The sequence below is a fragment of the Schistocerca cancellata genome, chromosome 7 (assembly GCF_023864275.1).
Source record: "Schistocerca cancellata isolate TAMUIC-IGC-003103 chromosome 7, iqSchCanc2.1, whole genome shotgun sequence".
NCBI lineage: Eukaryota > Metazoa > Arthropoda > Insecta > Orthoptera > Acrididae > Schistocerca > Schistocerca cancellata.
In genome coordinates this window covers 38,816,423-38,834,227 of record NC_064632.1, presented here as the reverse complement: position 1 = coordinate 38,834,227, position 17,805 = coordinate 38,816,423, and the positions used below count along the sequence as shown (strand labels likewise).

The 17,805-nt window shown below is 47.5% G+C and overlaps 1 protein-coding gene and 1 non-coding gene across 2 annotated transcripts in view; both read right to left on the bottom strand.

Annotated features, from left to right (window-relative positions):
• LOC126092634 (gamma-aminobutyric acid type B receptor subunit 2) overlaps positions 1 to 17,805 on the bottom strand; it is a gene marked incomplete at its 5' end in the record, with an annotated part of 461,219 nt that overhangs the window by 34,038 nt on the left and 409,376 nt on the right. The window contains 2 exons of the mRNA XM_049908357.1: positions 11,249 to 11,272; positions 11,776 to 11,829. Of these exons, the coding sequence (XP_049764314.1) occupies positions 11,249 to 11,272; positions 11,776 to 11,829 (78 nt within the window). The remainder of the gene's footprint in view (positions 1 to 11,248; positions 11,273 to 11,775; positions 11,830 to 17,805) is intronic.
• Trnal-caa (transfer RNA leucine (anticodon CAA)) lies at positions 6,199 to 6,273 on the bottom strand. Its single transcript has one exon. It is a non-coding gene; the product is annotated as a tRNA-Leu (tRNA).

The following is a 17,805-nucleotide window of genomic DNA, read 5'->3' as shown; positions in this document are numbered from 1 at the left end:
GTGAACCACGCTTCGTCCAATGATATAAACTCCCGGCCATTAAAATTGCTACACCAAGAAGAAATGCGGTCTATAAACGGGTATTCATTGGACAAATATACTGGAACTAGCAAGTCCTTACATTTGCACGCAATTTGGGTGCATAGATCGTGAGAAATCAGTACCCAGAACAACCACCTCTGGCCGTAATAACGGTCTTGATACGCCTGGGCATTGATACAAACAGAGCTTGGATGGCGTGTACAGGTACACATGCCCATGCACCTTCAACACGATACCACAGTTCATCAAGAGTAGTGACTGGCGTATTGTGACTAGCCAGTTGTTCGGCCACCATTCACCACACGTTTTCAGTTGGTGAGAGCTCTGGAGAATGTGCTGGCCAGGACATCAGTCGAACATTTTCTGTATCCAGAAAGGCGCGTACAGGATTTGCAACATGCGGTCGTGCATTATCCTGTTGAAATGTAGGGTTTAACAGGTATCGAATGAAGGGTAGAGCCACGGATCGTAACACATCTGAAATGTAACGTCCACTATTCAAAGTGCCGTCATTGCGAACAAGAGGTGACCGAGACGTGTAATCAATGGCACCCCATACCATCACGCCAGGTGACACGCCAGTGTGGCGATGACGAATACACGCTTCCAAAGCCGGCCGGTGTGGCCGTGCGGTTCTAGGCGCTGCAGTCTAGAATCGCGTGACCGCTACGGTCGCAGGTTCGAAGCCTGCCTCGGGCATGTATGTTTGTGATGTCCTTAGGTTAGTTAGGTTTAAGTAGTTCTAAGTTCTAGGGGACTGATGACTACAGATGTTAAGTCCCATAGCGCTCAGAGAAATTTTGAATGCGCTTCCAATGTGCGTTCACCGTGATGTCGCCAAACACGGATGCGACCATCATGATGCTGCAAACAGAACCTGGATTCATCCGAAAAAGTTACGTTTTGGCATCGTGAACCCAGGTTCGTCGTTGAGTACACCATAGCAGGCGCTCCTGTCTGTGATGCAGCGTCAAGTGTAACCTCAGCCATGGTCTCCGAGCCAATAGTTCATGCTGCTGCAAACGTCGTGGAACTGTTCGTGCAGACGGTTGCTGTCTTTCAAACGTCCCCATCTGTTCAGGGATCGAGACGAGGCTGCACGATACGTTACAGCCATGAGGATAAGATGCCTCTCACTCGACTGCTAGTGATACGAGGACGTTGGGATCCAGCACGGCGTTCCGTATTGCCCTCCTGAGCCCACCGATTCCATATTCTGCTAACAGGCATTGGACCTCGACCAACGCGAGCAGCAATGTCGCGATACGATATATCGCAATCGCGATAGGCTACAATCCGGCCTTTATCAAAGTCGGAATCGTGATGGTACGCATTCCGGCTCCTTACACGAGGCACCACAACAACGTTTCACCAGGCAACGCTGGTCAACTGCTGTTTGTGTATGAGAAATCGGTTGGAAACTTTCCTCATGTTAACCCCTTGTAGGTGTCGCCACCGGCGCCAGCCTTACGTGAATGCTCTGAAAAGCTAATCATTTGTATATCAGAGCATCTTCCTCCTGTCGGTTAAATTTCGCGTCTGTAGCACGTCATCTTCGCGGTGTAGCAATTTTAATCGCCAGTAGTGTACAAGGTGTTTTCGTACACCGTTCAAATACACTCCTGGAAATTCAAATAAGAACACCGTGAATTCATTGTCCCAGGAATGGGAAACTTTATTGACACATTCCTGGGGTCAGATACATCACATGATCACACTGACAGAACCAGAGGCACATAGACACAGGCAACAGAGCATGCACAATGTCGGCACTAGCACAGTGTATATCCACCTTTCGCAGCAATGCAGGCTGCTATTCTCCCATGGAGACGATCGTAGAGATGCTGGATGTAGTCCTGTGGAATGGCTTGCCATGCCATTTCCACCTGGCACCTCAGTTGGACCAGCGTTCGTGCTGGACGTGCAGACCGCGTGAGACAACGCTTCATCCAGTCCCAAACATGCTCAATGGGGGACAGATCCGGAGATGTTGCTGGCCAGGGTAGTTGACTTACACCTTCTAGAGCACGTTGGGTGGCACGGGATACATGCGGACGTGCATTGTCCTGTTGGAACAGCAAGTTCCCTTGCCGGTCTAGGAATGGTAGAACGATGGGTTCGATCAGGGTTTGGATGTACCGTGCACTATTCAGTGTCCCCTCGACGATCACCAGTGGTGTACGGCCAGTGTAGGAGATCGCTCCCCACACCATGATGCCGGGTGTTGGCCCTGTGTGCCTCGGTCGTATGCAGTCCTGATTGTGGCGCTCACCTGCACGGCGCCAAACACGCATACGACCATCATTGGCACCAAGGCAGAAGCGACTCTCATCGCTGAAGACGACACGTCTCCATTCGTCCCTCCACGACGGGCACGTGCACCTTCCGCCGACCACTGGCGACAACATCGATGTACTGTGGAGACCTCACGCCCCACGTGTTGAGCAATTCGGCGGTACGTCCACCCGGCCTCCCGCATGCCCACTATACACCCTCGCTCAAAGTCCGTCAACTGCACATACGGTTCACGTCCACGCTGTCGCGGCATGCTACCAGTGTTAAAGACTGCGATGGAGCTCCGTATGCCACGGCAAACTGGCTGACACTGACGGCGGCGGTGCACAAATGCTGCGCAGCTAGCGCCATTCGACGGCCAACACCGCGGTTCCTGGTGTGTCCGCTGTGCCGTGCGTGTGATCATTGCTTGTACAGCCCTCTCGCAGTGTCCGGAGCAAGTATGGTGGGTCTGACACACCGGTGTCAATGTGTTCTTTTTTCCATTTCCAGGAGTGTATTTAACAGCATATAGAGGATGCACCACTGAACAATTTGAGGTACGGAATCTGAGGTCGTAATAGTCAGCTTAAGGAGACAATAGGAATAAAATCACATTACTGTGTACTTTCTTTAATTTTCATTAGTTATAGTTAACTGCAAATACCATCATTGATACAATGAACTACTATTTGTACTGTACCTTACAAAATGTTATGCAGCTGACGGCCATCAACCATTAAGCAAGATTCTGATGCGCCCTGACAAATATCCCCGGTGTTTTTCGAATCATAGCACAGTCATCTACAATTCTGGCAACTGATTGCACCTCCATATCCACTGGGCTCTCATACACAAGAGACTTTGGATATCTCCAGCAGAAATAATCAAGGGGATTCAGGTTAGATGATCTCGCAGGCCATGGAATAGGAGGTCTGTCTAAACAGTATCCGACCTTTGATTTTCCCGCGAAAATAGAGACAATAGCGCGGCGCCACTGTACACAGTAAAGGAAGAGACCTTTATGGGCTTACGTGAATTTTGTCCCCTCCTTCCAGCGCGTCAGTCGCTGCCTTTCGGTCGCTGAGTGAGATGCCACACAACGTGTTCGTCGGATTACCGATTCTCTCAAGATGACTGAACGTGTAGAGCAGCGATACTGCATCAACTTTTGTCAAAAGCTTGGTGATTCTCAAAGCGAAGCTATTCGTAAGATTCAGCAGGTATTTGGAGAAGATGCGATGGGTGTAACACAAATTAAGGAGTGGGTCAACCGATTCAAAAATGGCCGCACATCAGCGGAGAGTGATCACCGTTCTGGCAGGCCCAAAATGCAGCTGTTGTTGAGAGGGTGTAATATCTGGTCATGGCAGATGGTCGTTTGACAGTGCGGGAGATTTCCCAAGAGGTTGGAGTGAGTAAAGATTCTGCACATTAAATTTTGCGTGATGATTTGAACATGCACCGAGTGGCTGCGAAATTTGTGGCCAAGTTGTTGTCGCCGGAACAAAAAGACCTCAGTTTTGACATTGCACAGGACTTTCTGGACACCACCAACACCGGTCCTGGGTTTCTGAACACCGTGATAACTAGAGATGAGTCATGGGTGTACGGGTATGTCCCCGAAACAAAAAGACAGTCGTCGCAATGGAAGCATCCGGAGTCTCCAAAGCCGAAGAATGTGCCGCAGGTGCAAAGCAAAATCAAGGTGATGCTGACTATCTTCTTTGATGTCCGTGGAATTGTGCATCACGTATACGCGCCGGGAGGACAAACAGTGACAAAGGGGTAGTATCAAGAGGTTCTCTGACGACTCTGTGATGCAGTTTGGCACAAAAGACGGGACATGTGGACGGCGGGAAACTGGCAATTGCTTCACGACAACGCCCCCACACATTCATCCTACTTGATCCAACATTTCTGGCCGAAAACGGAATTACAGCCATTCGCCAACCTCCCTACTCTCCAGACATGGCTCCTTGTGATTTCTGGTTGTTTCCAAAACTGAAGACGCCACTGACAGGATCCCGTTTTGAGGGAATACGACGACCGAGCTGATCACAATTCCAAAAGAAGACTTCCACAGGTGTTTCCAGTAGTTGAAGTATCGGTGGGCTATGTTTGTGCAAGCACAAGGGGCCTACTTTGAAGGAGATTAGGGTCCCAACCCCGTCAAGTATTCGAAATATTTTTTCTGGCCAAAGGTCGGATACTTTTTAGATAGGCCTCGTAGGACCTTCTCTTCCAATTCACAGACCAGGAAATACAGCACTGAGATGGTTGCGGACATCCACACTGAACAGAAGCTCTGCACCGTCATGTTGTATCCCCATCCTCTCACAAGCAGCCAAGGTACATTCTCCAACAATCCAGGTACAACTTATTCTGTGACTCTACTACAGCGTGAGGAATTTCCTCATCCCACAAGTGGCTATTCACGATGATCGAAATACCATCACGATCAAATGAGGCCGTATCAGTAAACAGCGAACAGGAAATCTGGTCGTTCAATCCATTGTCGGAACATCCACTGACACAAGGCGATCCTTGTTGGTGCAAAGTCAGTCACAAGCACTCTATGGACTCGTTGTGGGTTGAATTACTGTTCGTGGAGTACTCGCAACACACTAGTATGTGCAGCGCCCATTTCATGTTCAATACGACGAGAACTGGTAGGGGGTCCGCTATAACACGTTCCAGCACCTCGTCTTCAAAATCGGGCGTGCGAGTGATCCTCACGCTGCGAGATCGCTCGTTTCTTCTTTTGCAATGAACCAGTCCCCCGCATCGGTCGACTGAGAGAATTAAAAATTCGTCGGGACGGAAATCTTTCCAACAGCGAGAGCATTGCAACGTACTCCCCCATACGCAATGTGCATGTCAGTCAGTTAGGTACTACTACTGATCCATCATACTGTACAGTACGTCTCTGAATAGCACTGAGTAATGAATGGGTCTGTCGTTGATTCGTAACATGTGGCAATGTAAATAAGATATAACAGAGCCACCTTATGGACGAATAAAGTAAACAAAACCTGCATCACGACTTCCTAGTAATCACGTTCGTTCTCCTTGTTTCCTTGCAGGAAATAAAGAATGCACATGTGAAATAAACAGCACAGTACTTCTAAACTTGGACGTATGTTAGTTGCAAATAAGTTGGGCAACAGTAGTGCTTGACAGAGCGGTAGACAAGTTTACTTGCATATCTCCTTAAGCTGGCTTCTCCGACCCCACATTCCCAGCATTAAAGTGTTCAGTGGAGCATTCTCGGTGTCCTTTTACTGCCCTGTTATATTTCTGCACTCTCTTGCGGAAACATCCTGTGTAATAGACCGTCAAAAACTTCCCATCTGAGGGCTCTGGTGCAGTGTATATACTGATCAGAGAGAACATTATAACCCCTTCCTAATGGCCTTTGTATCCACCTTTGGCACGGGTAACAGCGGAGAAACGTTGTAGTATGAAAGCAATGACGCCTTGGTATGTCGCTGGAGGGAGTTGATGCCACATCAGCACACACACACACACACACACACACACACAGACACACACACACACACACATCACCTCATTCCCGTTCATTCCGGGGAAGGGAGCCATGAGCCCTGATGCTACGATCAATCACATCCCAGATGTGTTCCATCGGGTTTTGATCTGGCGAGTTGTGAGCCAGTACGTGAACTGGGGCTCGCCATTGTCTTCCTCGAACCACTGCATCACAATCCTGGCTTTGTGACACGGCGCATTATCTTGCTGAAAAATAAAAAATGTCCCTGCAGTTGATTGTTTTGGAACATAAGCAACTTACAAACATAATGAGATTTTCACTCTGCAGCGGAGTGTGCGCTGATATGAAACTTCCTGGCAGATTAAAACTGTGTGCCCGACCGAGACTCGAACTCGGGACCTTTGCCTTTTGCGGGCAAGTGCTCTACCAACTGAGCTACCGAAGCACGACTCACGCCCGCTACTCACAGCTTTACTTCTGCCAGTACCTCGTCTCCTAAAGGTCCTGAGTTCGAGTCTCGGTCGGGCACACAGTTTTAATCTGCCACGAAGTTTCATATCATCGCACACTCCGCTGCAGAGTGAAAATCTCATTCTGGAAACATCCCCCAGGCTGTGGCTAAGCCATGTCTCCGCAATATCCTTTCTTTCAGGAGTGCTAGTTCTGCAAGGTTCGCAGGAGAGCTTATGTAAAGTTTGGAAGGTAGGAGACGAGGTACTGGCAGAAGTAAAGCTGTGAGTACCGGGCGTGAGTCGTGCTTCGGTAGCTCAGTTGGTAGAGCACTTGCCCGCGAAAGGCAAAGGTCCCGAGTTCGAGTCTCGGTCGGGCACACAGTTTTAATCTGCCAGGAAGTTTCATATCAGCGCACACTCCGCTGCAGAGTGAAAATCTCATTCTGGAAACATCCCCCAGGCTGTGGCTAAGCCATGTCTCCGCAATATCCTTTCTTTCAGGAGTGCTAGTTCTGCAAGGTTCGCAGGAGAGCTTATGTAAAGTTTGGAAGGTAGGAGACGAGGTACTGGCAGAAGTAAAGCTGTGAGTACCGGGCGTGAGTCGTGCTTCGGTAGCTCAGTTGGCAGAGCACTTGCCCGCGAAAGGCAAAGGTCCCCGAGTTCGAGTCTCGGTCGGGCACACAGTTTTAATCTGCCAGGAAGTTTCAACTTACAAACATGTGCCTCACGTGCATTGTCCATTTAAACCGTTGCTTATTTCGACCACTGGCTATTTATCTCAGAACACTCAGTTAAAGAAGCCATACGCTGTATACAATTTGGATACTAAAAAGATTACACGGAATGAGAGCTTATTCGTCGCTGTCCTTGTTTCAAGTAATCAATTATTCCACCAGAGCCGAAGAACTGAGAGGTAAAAACTGCTGATAAGTACGAAGTGTAGAAACCCACTGATCATGTTTAAGTGGGCAACTGTGAAACGTCCCCTTAGAAAAATTATACAAGACTGTGCTTAAACTGACACACAATATTTTTAGCGCAACGCAATCTGACTTTCAGAAATCCCTACAAAAGAATGGCCCTGACTAACATTAACCTATACCTTTCACAAATCAGTTACCTCACAAAAATCTTCGTTACTCAAGCTACAGCAATACAGCGAGCGCCACTACTGCCAGCTAAATAACACATTCAAACTACGGAAGGCACTAACTACTAGTAGGCATAGTTAGCAAATGAAAGATTTTAATAGAGAACAAACAATGTATTTACCTTAATATTCATCAAAAGTCATAATTAATACAGCAGTTCATGACATCAATTTTTACAAATTTCAAAACTCCGCCATTTCTCTCCCCACATCCACCACTGCTGGCGGCTCACCTCCAACTGCGCAACGCTATGCGCGCTATGTAAGTAGGCTGTTTAGGTTCTTATATTGGTAACGCCGCCGCCACGTAGCGCTCTCTGTATGAAAATCACTGGCTGTGCTGTGTGCGGTCTGTGGCTAGTTTGCATTGTTGTCTGCCATTGTAGTGTTGGGCAGCTGGACGTGAACAGCGCGTAGCGTTGCGCAGTTAGAGGTGAGCCGCCAGCAGTGGTGGATGTGGGGAGAGAAATGGCGGAGATTTGAAATTTGTAAGACTGGATGGCATATATATTATGATTATTAAGGTAAATACATTGTTTGTTCTCTATTAAAATCTTTCATTTGCTAACTATGCCTATCAGTAGTTAGTGCCTGAGCCGCCAGCAGTGGTGTACGTGGGGAGAGAAATGGCGGAGATTTGAAATTTGTAAGACTGGATGGCATATATATTATGATTATTAAGGTAAATACACTGATTGTTCTCTATTAAACTCTTTCATTTGCTAACTATGCCTATCAGTAGTTAGTGCCTTCAGTAGTTTGAATCTTTTATTTAGCTGGCAGTAGTGGCGCTCGCTGTATTGCAGTAGTTCGAGTAACGAAGATTTTTGGTGAGGTAAGTGATTTGTGAAAGGTACAGGTTAATGTTAGTCAGGGCCATTCCTTTGTAGGGATTTCTGAAAGTCAGATTGCGTTGCGCTAAAAAATATTGTGTGTCAGTTTAAGCACAGTCCTGTATAAATTTTCAAAGGGGACGTTTCAACTGAAATAAGTAAAAATATAACAATATGTCTGCAGCCATCGTGAGCTAACACTGTAAGCAGACTATTTGGGAGTGGTCACACTCTTGAATTCTTCCTGATCTGCACACAGTGATGCTAGCGAACAGAATGCGTTTCGAAGAAATACAGGGTGGTCCATTGATCGTGACCGGGCCAAATATCTCACGAAAAAAGCATCAAACGAAAAAACTACAAAGAACGAAACATGTCTAGCTTGACGGGGAAACCAGATGGCGCTATGGTTGGCCCGCTAGACTATTACAGAGCCATCTATCACAAAGCGAAGAAAGTGGTCCAACTAAAACATTCATATTTTTTATGTACTACACGAATATGTAATAAAAATTGGGGGTTCCTATTTTAAAAAAAATGCAGTTGATATCCGTTTGACGTATTGCAGCGCCATCTAGCGGGCCAACCATAGCGCCATCTGGTTTCCCTCTTCCAGCTAGACATGTTTCGTTCTTTGTAGTTTTTTCGTTTGACGCTTTTTTCGTGAGATATTTGGCCTGGTCACGATCAATGGACCACCCTGTATATCTGGCTATGGCATGAGGGCTCTGAATATGACTATGACAATGACAACACCGGTGATGTTTGTAATTATACACCGCCCGTCCAGAAAGTTTCGAGACTGATTTTCTTCCTGACTTATAAGCGATGTCAGCACGGTAACTACGGTGGCAATCTGAACTAACAACTGTAAACAACAGACGTTCATTCGACCAATCATTTGTCAGCAGGCAGTATTCAGTAATGAACGCGGGCTCATAAGAGTGTGAACTTCGCTTTATCACAAATCGCAGTCGTGCAATATCTCTAAATCAACGTCTGTTCCACACTTTTGACACCCGAAGAAAATGGTGTGTGGACGCCTGCTGCGACCTGACAGAAGTGCAAATCGCTGACAGTTGTTTTCTAGAAAAAATCATCACGGGTGACGAGACTTGGTGTTATCGATAAGGGCCTGTTACAAAACTACAAAATGCAGAAATTAACATGAGTGGTAAACGCTTTGGGGATATAACTGACATTGAAACTAGTGCGACGCACTTGTTGAACAACATTCCAAGGAAGGACTCTTCCAGCACTCTCAGGCGGTTATACGAACGTTCTGCGCGTTATACGTAGGTGGCAGGAGACAGTGTACAACACCTAAAGCTTTAGAACCAGCATCTTAACGTTTCTCAAGTTTTGTTCTTAATCCAGTTCTGAAACATTTCGGACTGGCAGGGTATTTTGTGATTGTGTCTAAATAAGAAAGCGTAGCTGTAAGCGTAGGCTTCCGCGGCCGTTGTCATCTTCAATAAAATTCTTCAGGGTATCAGACAGCATCGTCATAATTTAAAATGCGCCAACGTTTCGGCCAGCGTTGCAGCTAGCCTTCATCAGGGCCTTACGTTAAACTGCTAAATGAAACACACTTGGTTCCTTAAATAGCTGCACGAGAAAACCGTGTCGATTACTTGATTGGCTGTAAAAGGAGGAGGAGGAGGGGTGAAAGGTATGCTTTATTGGTGTTTCCTTTATTATCTGTCATTGGCTGAAATAGCTGTTTTCTATTGGTCTTTATATTAATCCACCCCATTGGAGGAGACGGACGAATAGCGAACAGGTGATGGCTGTGACGTCACACTGTTTACATGCTGTCCAGAAGCCGGCTGCGGCGTGCCATTGCTTTGTGTGCTCGCGACCACTACTGCGGCTCTCCGCGTGTCTGCATGGGCCGCCACGGCTCTGCCGCCGCTCCGTAGCCCTGCTATAGCAGGCAGCCAAGACCTCGGAAGCTTGTACCCGTCCTCTCTATTCATATTGGCGGGTCTTTTGGCTATTTCTATCGCCTCTCTAATCTTTCTTTTGAAAGTGAGAGGCTGTTTCGCCAGGACGCGGGCTTCTTGAAAAAATATTGGTTTCCCGCACTCGTCTCGGTGTTCCGCCACTGCTGACTTAGTGTGTTGTTTCAGGCGGATATATCTTTCATTTCCGAGAGCCTTGTGCTAATCGGACGTCCCGTCTCACCTATGTAGACTAATCCACACGCACAACCAATTTCATACACGCCAGCTGTGTGTAGTTTGTCAACTGCATCCTTGGTAGAACCGAGCATGTCTGATATTTTGTTACTGCTTCGGAAAATTGGTTTGGTGTCGGCTTTTCGTAGAATTTTGCCAATACGTTCGGTGACCCCTTGTACATATGGTAACACAGCAATGCTCTGTGCCTCCTTCCCCTCTTCCCTATTAGTCTTCTCCCTTGTCGACATGGTGCTGTCTATCGTCTGCTTCCCATCGCCATTAGTTCCGAAGATGGACCTGAGGCGTTCAAGTTCTGTCTTCAGATGTTCTTCGTCGACGATGCGGTCTGATACCCTGAAGAATTTTATTGAAGAAGAAAGCGTAGGTCCATACAGCTTTTTGAATATCCGTACTGAGGAGTGAGAGTCCAGCGCATTCATCATTGTGCCATCAAACTCGGTGCCATCCACTGTTCACCCATGGTTGTCGTGACTTAGCGAATTCACTGGGCAGTTCGGGAACCAAATCACTAACAGTAACTTTTGCTGAAGTCAGGTGCCAGAAACACTAAGAACACAAGCTAGACCCTTTTGCATGGCCCACTCACGTTAATGAGGTCACCGCTTATATTCGACGTCAACATGCTGTAGCCACCCACAGACGGCATGTGGAAAGAATACCAACGGAGGGGGAACGCGGAAATCAGTGCAGGTTTCGACGTAAAACGGAAACGGAGCGATTTATCGCACGTTCCTATGACACAGGTGAATGGCGGCTGCGGAGAAAGTAAATTGTTAGGTAACTGACAGCCCAGATGAACCAAGGGACTAGCAACAGTGTCTCCTCAATCACCGCCCAGCGAGCGTTGGTGCGTATGAAGCTCCGCAACAGATGCCTGGTTTCATGCACCGTTGGTGACTGCTATTCATCTACGACGAAAGCTGGAATTTGCACGCCAGTACAGCTGGAAGTCCACTGAGTGGCGACAGGTGGTCCTTTCTGATGAATCACATTTTATGTTACATCGGACAGACGGTCGTTGGCCTGTACGACGTGAAACGTCAGAAAAAAAACCACCCTGCAACCAGGAGATGGTTATGATTCGAGACTATTGTAACGCCCGAAATGCATATCCTCCTATTTCCATCTATTGTACTATAAATTTGTTTTCCTTACTTTTGTTGCCTCAATATATAACATTTCTGTGTCTTCGTATATTGTAATTGTTTTACTATTTGTATATATATTTTTTGCATTTATGTCGATGTATAATTGGTTTGTTTCGTAAATATTATTTGTATTTTTACGCTGGGTCCTGCCTAGGGAAAACTGCTATCGAACGATTACATCGATAGGTCGTGTGAAGAATCAAAGTGTGTAGGATCTTTGGTAGTGTTAACTCTGTCGCGTGGAGCGCGGGATGAGCAGAGGGAGTCTGGCTGGAGTAGTGAGTGGAGCAGGTGTGTTGTGTAAAGCTCCCGCGAGTTGCCGCGCTTTCGGGGTTTGGCAGCATGTAATTGCGCTCGACTTGCGATGATAGTTTCTGACATGGTGTCGCGGACGGGAAGCATTAGCTGGCGCACATCAAGAGCCCGTTTCGCCTGGTGACCGTGTCGAGAAGGAGGCGCGCCAACATCCAGCTTCTGCAACAGCGACGGCCGACAATGAGTGACTGTCGCCACCTCCTCGATCGACGGCTACAAACCTTCAATCAACCAACAAGGAAGACTGGAAGCACGTAAAGTTTTAGAACTGTATGGCAGACCTCAGCTTTTCAAACTGTTAAATTTTTCTCACTAAAATACAGGAACGTAGCATGAACCTTTGTTGCTCATTGTCCCAATTGCATTACCAAGCAGGGTCCCTTCCTTTTCCGGAATGAACCCGAGTGTCGTTGAAATTCAAACGCCAGCATTAAAATAAAATATAGCATTTCACTGCTTTAATTTCAAAGTTCAGTCAAAGTATTCATAGCTGGCTACAATATTTAGATTACACAAGCACGAATTAAGAGTGCGAGTTTTGTTACCGTATTTTAGCTTACCTGTGACTGCAGCTCAGCTTGGTACGTACTAAATTTTACTATTGTTAATTGTTCAGAATCATTTAATTCAAGTTCAAAGTTAAATCTCTTATTTCTAAATTGCGTAGATTCAAGTAGCTTTTGAAATGATTGTTGAGGTAGTCCAAGACTAACCGTATTTTACTGAATTTCGATGTGCTTCAGAAAGAAAGCTCACTATTAACTTCAGTCACTAAATTAACTTTCGATTTTCCGGTTTTATTAATTCTTTTGCTAAATTAAGTCAGGGTGTAGCGAAATTTATTACTTCTGACAAACTTTCAGTTTTCACACTACACGTGTCAACCTTCAGTTGCCACGCTTCTAGTGCTAATTATATGTGTAATAACCTTTCTTTTTCAGTTACTATAGTAATTGTCCTTAGGACTGGCGACCGTAATTTCCCCCAAATCTCAAATATCTAATTAACGCTAGTTAATTGTTAACGTAACGGCCGCACATTGACTATCTTTATTAACTTTACCGCTTTTCAAAATTAATTTCCACCAGTTTCATTTGCATTTTTCCTTTCATTTAGATGTAACCCTTTCCTCCCTCTTTACCGACAGTTTAACTTTGGTGACGATTGCTTTTCCCAAATTTCCATTGGGTACACGCGGTTTAATTTTTCACTGTCATTAAGGTCGATAAGTGAGGGGGAGGTTACACTATGTAGGCATGCAAATTGTTTTCCTTGGGCACGATGGCATTTATAAGCGAGGAAGTGCACGTACAGCGTTCGAAGAGCAACAGGACGAGTTTACCGTACTCCCCTGGTCTGCAGACACCATGGATTTCGACCATAATCGGAAATCTGTAATACCAACTCGATCGGGCTGTTCGTACCATGGATCGTCAACCGGGAAACCTGGAGCATCTGGCCACGGCGCTGGAGTCGTCTTAGCTCCAGATCCCTGTCAGTACCTTCCAGAACTTCACTGACGCTCTTCCTGCAAGTCCCGCGTTATTCAATCTTTTGACAGCTGGTCACATTAATGTGACTGGACAGTGGATTTCTCGATCGCCTGGAGTATGTAAACGTTGTTATCGTCGTCGCCGGCGATTGCTGGTTTATAAATCACTTGTCAATGTGGACGGCACCCTTGGTGCTTCATCTTCTGGCAAGGGCAAAAAGAACGAAACAAGAGCGGTTTCTAAAACTGCTCAATTTCTTCTTATTCATGGTCCTACTTTGTTTTGTGGGGCTAGGTTAAATTTTTCTATAATGAAGGTATCTTCTTCCTCTAGTTTGGGTAACGGATGGCTGACTGTAGCTTTCGTTGCCTGTAACAATGCAGGGAGACCAGGTTTGGAATCCTTTGAAAGCAGAGAAATCTTAGCATACCGGAGTATTCCTGTTTCTGAGATTATGATTGCTAATGAGGGTTCCTACCTTTATCCTCACAGTAATTTGTCCTTGTCTTGTCGTAGACGTTTTAAGATCAATTCAGACTATAGCGTTCACTTGTGGGTGAAGGCAAGTGGTCCTTCTTCTTTGGAAGATTGTCGCATTGTGGGTGATTGTACTTTGATTGAAAGTAGTGTTCTCAATAAACGGCCCTATTCAGGGCCACAATAAGTTTTTATCGTCCAGTATATTTACATAATCCGTGTTGCTGGAAAATTCACTTCCGCCCATGTTATTCTTATGGGATTTTTCTTTTTTTGTTGCGAAAATTCATGAAAATTGCCCGTGTTGCCCGGATTTGAATGCCCGCCACGATTTCAGTCGCCCGCCGATCAGAGCGGTCTTGTAGGACCGGTGCCAAGGGCACCAGCATGCCCACACTATCTACAGCGTCCACTTCAATATCACTCTTGGGCTGGAATACAAAAAACACTGAAACGAATATTTTCATCTCCGACGCAATCACCGACTATAGCAGCCCAAAATAGCGCGGCCGCTCTTGACACAGACTGGCCAATCGGGAGCGATCTCTCTACGTGTTATCCTGAGCCAATGGCTTCATCTGGATGCGGTGTGGAGCAGCTTGGGGTCAGCGCATCGCTCTCCCGACCACTTGTGACTTTGCAGGCCTTAGAGCCGCTAATTCTTACTGAAGTAGCTGTCCATTGGCGTACCAAAGCTGAGTGGACTCCGTCCTGTTCCTGGCTGCTAACGGTAATACTAGTCCTCCACACGGGGGTAGCCACACTGACAGCTGCGGAAGAGTACGACAGAAGTCCATCTGGGACAAGTCAGCACATCAGCTCAGCACCTTTCGGCATGACAGCATTCAGCCGCCCACCCCTTACGACGTGAAGCTTACAAAGCTCATGAAACCAGATGCTTCGCTGGCTCTGGTCTCATCACCTTTAAACAGGTTTCGTCCCACAAACTTCCTGATAAGAGAAGGAAAACTGTAGCCGGTAAATTCTAATGTAGAGCAAGAATATGTATACAATGTAAAGTGGGACTAGCCTGTGTAGGGCACATTCCACCATTATCCAGTATAGAAGTCACCCACCCTACAATTGCTCTACACTGAAGTGAGCGGAAAGCATTCTGCAGTATCAAATGGCTCTGAGCACTATGGGACATAACATCTGAGGTCATCAGTCCCCTAGAACTCAGAACTACTTAAACCTAACTAACCTAAGGACATCACACACATCCATGCCCGAGGCAGGATTCGAACCTGCGACCGTAGTAGTCGCGCGGTTCCGGATTGCGCGCCTAGAACCGCTAGACCACCGCGGCCGGCCTTCTGCAGTATCACTGGTAGAGAAAAATTCTACTTCTATTGCTAACACACATTTTGTCAAGAACCCGCAGAGTGTCTAAGAATTCCCCCAGCTCAAAAAACTACACTGTATATTATAATGTATAAATGATCTGCTCCAGCTTTCCACAGGTAGCATTAATAATCTACCACCGAACTAGACTGGCATAGCTGTGACAAATTACGTACCTTCCTCATGAATCAGTTTACCTTATAGTGAAAACCACGTCAAAATCCCTACAGTAGTTCCGGAGATTAGTCTTCACGTGCAGGCAGAAAAATACACTCCTGGAAGTGGAAAAAAGAACACATTGACACCGGTGTGTCAGACCCACCATACTTGCTCCGGACACTGCGAGAGGGCTGTACAAGCAATGATCACACGCACGGCACAGCGGACACACCAGGAACCGCGGTGTTGGCCGTCGAATGGCGCTAGCTGCGCAGCATTTGTGCACCGCCGCCGTCAGTGTCAGCCAGTTTGCCGTGGCATACGGAGCTCCATCGCAGTCTTTAACACTGGTAGCATGCCGCGACAGCGTGGACGTGAACCGTATGTGCAGTTGACGGACTTTGAGCGAGGGCGTATAGTGGGCATGCGGGAGGCTGGGTGGACGTACTGCCGAATTGCTCAACACGTGGGGCGTGAGGTCTCCACAGTACATCGATGTTGTCGCCAGTGGTCGGCGGAAGGTGCACGTGCCCGTCGACCTGGGACCGGACCGCAGCGACGCACGGATGCACGCCAAGACCGTAGGATCCTACGCAGTGCCGTAGGGGACCGCACCGCCACTTCCCAGCAAATTAGGGACACTGTTGCTCCTGGGGTATCGGCGAGGACCATTCGCAACCGTCTCCATGAAGCTGGGCTACGGTCCCGCACACCGTTAGGCCGTCTTCCGCTCACGCCCCAACATCGTGCAGCCCGCCTCCAGTGGTGTCGCGACAGGCGTGAATGGAGGGACGAATGGAGACGTGTCGTCTTCAGCGATGAGAGTCGCTTCTGCCTTGGTGCCAATGATGGTCGTATGCGTGTTTGGCGCCGTGCAGGTGAGCGCCACAGTCAGGACTGCATACGACCGAGGCACACAGGGCCAACACCCGGCATCATGGTGTGGGGAGCGATCTCCTACACTGGCCGTACATCACTGGTGATCGTCGAGGGGACACTGAATAGTGCACGGTACATCCAAACCGTCATCGAACCCATCGTTCTACCATTCCTAGACCGGCAAGGGAACTTGCTGTTCGAAAAGGACAATGCACGTCCGCATGTATCCCGTGCCACCCAACGTGCTCTAGAAGGTGTAAGTCAACTACCCTGGCCAGCAAGATCTCCGGATCTGTCCCCCATTGAGCATGTTTGGGACTGGATGAAGCGTCGTCTCACGCGGTCTGCACGTCCAGCACGAACGCTGGTCCAACTGAGGCGCCAGGTGGAAATGGCATGGCAAGCCGTTCCACAGGACTACATCCAGCATCTCTACGATCGTCTCCATGGGAGAATAGCAGCCTGCATTGCTGCGAAAGGTGGATATACACTGTACTAGTGCCGACATTGTGCATGCTCTGTTGCCTGTGTCTATGTGCCTGTGGTTCTGTCAGTGTGATCATGTGATGTATCTGACCCCAGGAATGTGTCAATAAAGTTTCCCCTTCCTGGGACAATGAATTCACGGTGTTCTTATTTCAATTTCCAGGAGTGTACATTGGAGGTCTGTAACTTACAATATGTACAAACACCAACAAAACTTTTGCATCACCTCGGTTCCGAGAGCTCCGGAACCTGTACAGAAAGTTTCAATACAGATCAACACAAACATCCTTTCCGACCTTTTTATTGCTCATGAAAACCACACATTGTATGTTGTACCACCATACAGCAAGACCTTCAGAGGTGGTGCTCCAGATTGCTGTACGCACCGGTACTTCTAGTACCCACGTCCTCTTGCGTAGATGCATGCCTCTATTCGTCGTGGCATACTATCCACAAGTTCATCAAGGCACTGTTGGTCCAGATTGTCCCACTCTTCAATGGCGATTTGGCGTAGATCGCTCAGAGAGGTTGGTGGGTCACGTCGTCCATAAACAGCGCTTTTCAACCTATCGCAGGCGTGTTCGATAGGGTTCATGTCTGGAGAATATGCTGGCCACTCTAGTCGCGCGATGTCGTTATCTTGAAGGAAGTCATTCACAAGATGTGCACGATAGGGGCGCCAATTTTCGTCCACGAAGAGAAATTCCTCGTCAATATGCTGCCGATATGGTTGCACTATCGGTCGGAGGATCGCATTCACGTATCGTACAGCCGTTACGGCGCTTCCATGACCACCTGGGCGTTCGTCGGCCCCACATAATGCCACCCCAAAACAGCAGGGAACCTCCACCTTGCTACACTTGCTGGACAGTGTGTCTAAGGCGCCCAGGCTGACAGGGTTGCCTCGAAACACGTCTCCGACGATTGTCTGGTTGAATGCGACACTCATCGGTGAAGAGAACGTGATGCCAATCCAGAGCGGTCCATTCGGCTTGTTGTTGGGTCCATCTGTACTGCGCTGCATGGTGTCGAGGTTGC